Genomic DNA, 3,983 nt, shown 5'->3' with positions numbered 1-3,983 from the left:
GATGTATAGAGTTGCCAAACCAGTTAACCCCACTCCTACAAATAAGAACAACAATTGCTAATCAAAATTCAGAACCCGAATTATAGGCGAGCATATAGTAGAATTTCAAGAGAACTGCAGCCGGAGTTCTTACCTTCTATCTTAATCTAATACGCATATTGGATGATTGCCTGATTGACGACGGCCGGACTGGTACTGCCAACTGTGACGGCCACTGGCCGGCGAACTAGCAGGCAACACCGTAGTCCGCAGGAGGGCAGCAGTCAGCAGATCGTCTCGCGGTCGATCGGTCGCGATCCGCGAGAGCGAGGGCAGGAACCAGGCGGCCTGGGCGATAGCCACGAACCGCGAGAGGGCAGGCAGCAAATTGACGATGTTTCACATATCGATAGATGGAATGGATTTCAGGCGCTGACTCGAGTCGTGGCCGGCCAGCCGGATTGGAAACCAATAGGAAAAGAAAAGGTCCAACTGTAAACCAAGCCCATCTAAAGTAGTAAAACTGTTTTTTTTTTCTGCAATGTATAGTAAACCTATACAGAAAATATGGGTCCCTAATTTTTCTGGGCCCGGGGCGGCTGCCCCGCTAGACCCTCCCCAGGGCCGGCCCTGGCGGCAGGGAGAAGAAGGGGCGTGGTGGGCGGTGCGCCAAGAGGAAATGTGCGGGGGTGGAGTGCCGCTGGGGAAAGTAGATAGGGAGGAGATTGATCGAGGAGAAAATTAAAAACGTGAGGGTGAGCGACGGACACTTACCACTACCATTTAGATATAACTGCATTTTCACCGCAATAGAGTTTTGACCTATTTTAACTTTTATTTTGCTAATCATAAATCAACTGAGGATTTTTCAAATATCAGATTCGACATAAAAAAAAACCACCGAACCTATCCGTGCAAAATTTTACTCTAAAAACAAGAAGTACTTGTTTCACTATGTAAGAAAATTATGGTCATTCTGATTACTTTTTACACACATATGAACACTTTTATAAATTGAACAAATTTTCGGTCAAGATCTGTGAGGCTGTTCGTGAGAGATAATCAAACTAGTATTTGAGTTTTTTTAAATCTGTATGAGCCGTAATGGGATCCAGATTCTCTGGCCACGTACTTGCAAATGAAAAAAAAAGTAGTATAAACTCTATTATTAGGAAAGTCAAGTAAAAGAAGTTTCCATTTATCAAATGGGTCTCCTTTTTTACACCAGCCAAATCTACCGTTGGATGGAAAAAATACTACTCTTAAACTCTACTGGTAAATTGCACCGTAAGAAACCTCTGAAGCAAACTTGTAAGGAAAATAGTGGAGGTGGCCAAAACTTGTGAATTCGTTGTCCGGGAAATTGAAGTGATACGCTAGCCCAAAATTCCGTCTTGCAAGAAACGGAGAGCGAAATACACAAGTCATGATATAGATAAATAATTCTGCATCGTCCAATCCGCTCTACAAGAGCAGAGGAAGACAGCGTCGATCGGACAGAAGCACTACGGGTGACTAGTAAACTTGATCAACACTAGGTTAGCTCACAATGGCGAGCCAATGCACGGCTGGTGGAGCATCTCGCCGTTTCGTGCTAGCTCTCATGGTACTGACGCTCGTACGTCAGTCGAGCTGCATTGCTCCCCCGGCGCCGCAGCCCGCTGCGACGATTCCTCGGTCGACGCGGCCGCCGGCGCTGATCCTGTTCGGTGACTCCATCGTGGACTCGGGCAACAACAACGGCCTCACTTCGACGGTGCGGGCCAACTTCGCGCCCTACGGCCAGGACTTCCCCGGCCACAACGCCACCGGCAGGTTCAGCAACGGCAAGATCGTCGGCGATATCCTCGGTAAGCTACTGGTTCCCGCATGGCTATGACACTGACACCGTCTGGAGTTTGACCGTTGGACATTCCAGCCACTCGGATGGGCCTGAAGCAGTACGTGCCGGCTTACCTCGGCACGGAGCTCAGCGACTGGGATCTCCTGACAGGCGTCAGCTTCGCCTCCGGCGGCTGCGGCTTCGATCCCCTCACGTCCGACCTCGTGGTGAGCGCTCCCTGCCCGCATATTCGATATCCACTTCCAAGATGGAACTCTCAACTTGGAAGGCCATTGGTTTTCTCTTCTTAATGTATACTCGCCGGCATTTCCGATCCAATTAACTCTGGTGTTTCAGTCGGTTCTCAGCATGGACAACCAGCTTGACATGTTCAAGGAGTACAAGGGTAAGCTGGACAGCATCGCCGGCACGCAGCGAGCCGCCCACATCGTGTCGACGAGCCTGTACCTGGTGGTCACCGGCACGGACGACCTGGCCAATACCTATTTCACCACGCCATTCCGGCGAGACTACGACCTGGAGTCCTACATCGAGTACGTCGTTCAGTGCGCCACTGACTTCATCAAGGTAACCACCGACCGATTAAGCATGTACTCCACAGCATGGCCATGTCACTGTCGCTCAAAGTGTGGTTCGATTTGGGCAGAAACTGTACGGCGAGGGCGCGCGGCGGCTGAGCATCGCCGGCTCGCCGCCCATCGGGTGCGTGCCGTCGCAGCGGACCATCGCCGGTGGCCACGAGAGGGAGTGCGTCTCCCTCTACAACCAGGCGTCCGTGCTGTACAACGCGGCACTGGAGAAGGAGATCAAGCTGCTCAACGGCTCCGCGGAGCTCCCGGGCTCGGTGCTCAAGTACATCGACCTCTACAACCCGCTGCTCGACATGGTGCAGCGCCCGGCAGCTTACGGTACGCAGCACAGTTTGTTTCGTCATCATCCTAAATACTACTGTAAGAAGGCCGAGGAGATGAACCCGTCTCGTTTGTTGATGGAATTCGGTCTGTTCTTTCTAGGATTCGAGGTGTCCAACCGAGGGTGCTGCGGCACGGGGCTGTTCGAGGTGACGCTGACGTGCAATAGGTACACGGCGGACGCCTGCAGAGACCCGAGCAAGTTCCTCTTCTGGGACACCTACCATCTCACAGAGACAGGCTACAACATCCTCATGGCGCAGATCATAAATCGTTACGGATTGTGGTAAGGGATGGGACACACACACACACACACACACAAAGCTGGAGACTTTTAGCGATACAGTGACACTAGCACTGCTTCATAGAAGAAGAAAAATCCCATGTACTATCTTGGAATATTTATCTGAATTATTTTGTGCAACTATGTCAGTTCGATCACTTTGCAATGTGTACTGTGAAGATTTTGTGGGCATCCAGATCAATACCGATGTATGTTAGCCCTTTTCAACCAGATACCTGCAACTTTCAGTGGGTAGCTTGATCTAACTGACAGCTCCAAAAAAAAACACAATATGCATATCTGCCAGACGAAATTTCTTAGAACAATCTCGAATCGAATGGATTCTGTCTGTACGGCCTTGCAGTTCAGACATAGCAAGACACTAGGAAATAGAGGCGCGGGGCGCCCTATTCTATACAATTTGCCCTTTGTGGCTTATGTTAGTTAAGTGTTAACTTGGGTTGTGATTTGGTGGTTTAGAGGTCATAGATTTCAAGAGTTTGAAAATTAGTGCTGATTAGAATATATGCTAGAATTAAGATGAGATGTGTAACATCAGAGCGATGCTTGTAAGGGTGATGATACTTATATTGGACTACATAGCTGATTATACTAGATGGACCTAGCACGTCTTGCCGCGCCATTTTTTTGCTACTGAACGTTTAGACTCTCAAATTTCAAGACCTTCTATATTTTATATCATTGTTTAAATACTACCAAATTTCAAGACCTATGAATTTGGCTGATACAACAACCTCTGTTGTTCAGCGATCAAGCCACGAAAGATAACAAACACTTCATGGCTTACGCTGAACTTATATGGAAAAGAAATTGTGGCTTATCAGTATAGAGATTCTGTTTAAACAAATAAAAACAAAAAAATTATAAGCTAATTGTTGGCCTTCTTGTTAGAAGGCTCTGCCTCGTCGTCCTCACGGACACGCCTCTTGCTTGTCACCTCTTCCTC

At 48.5% G+C, this 3,983-nt stretch overlaps 1 protein-coding gene across 1 annotated transcript; it reads left to right on the top strand.

Annotated features, from left to right (window-relative positions):
* The first annotated feature begins 1,457 nt into the window (after window positions 1–1,457).
* LOC127300644 (GDSL esterase/lipase EXL3) lies at window positions 1,458–3,158 on the top strand. The gene is made up of 5 exons (XM_051330817.2): window positions 1,458–1,829; window positions 1,898–2,028; window positions 2,159–2,389; window positions 2,469–2,730; window positions 2,836–3,158. Exons 1-5 carry the CDS (start codon window positions 1,529–1,531, stop codon window positions 3,021–3,023), a joined length of 1,113 nt encoding a protein of 370 aa, XP_051186777.1. The 5' UTR covers window positions 1,458–1,528; the 3' UTR covers window positions 3,024–3,158.
* Window positions 3,159–3,983: the final 825 nt, after the last annotated feature.

This window comes from Lolium perenne, chromosome 1, assembly GCF_019359855.2.
Source record: "Lolium perenne isolate Kyuss_39 chromosome 1, Kyuss_2.0, whole genome shotgun sequence".
NCBI classification, from domain to species: domain Eukaryota; kingdom Viridiplantae; phylum Streptophyta; class Magnoliopsida; order Poales; family Poaceae; genus Lolium; species Lolium perenne.
The sequence above is the reverse complement of the archived record's forward strand: the minus strand, read 5'-3'. Positions and strand labels throughout refer to the sequence as shown.

Bases quoted from the DNA above. Each gene is read 5' to 3' on its own strand.
- LOC127300644 (XM_051330817.2), top strand. From the start codon at position 1,529: ATGGCGAGCCAATGCACGGCTGGTGGAGCATCTCGCCGTTTCGTGCTA. The intron at 1,830-1,897 runs GTAAGCTACTGG...TGGACATTCCAG, and splicing joins GATCGTCGGCGATATCCTCG to CCACTCGGATGGGCCTGAAG. The intron at 2,731-2,835 runs GTACGCAGCACA...TGTTCTTTCTAG, and splicing joins GCAGCGCCCGGCAGCTTACG to GATTCGAGGTGTCCAACCGA.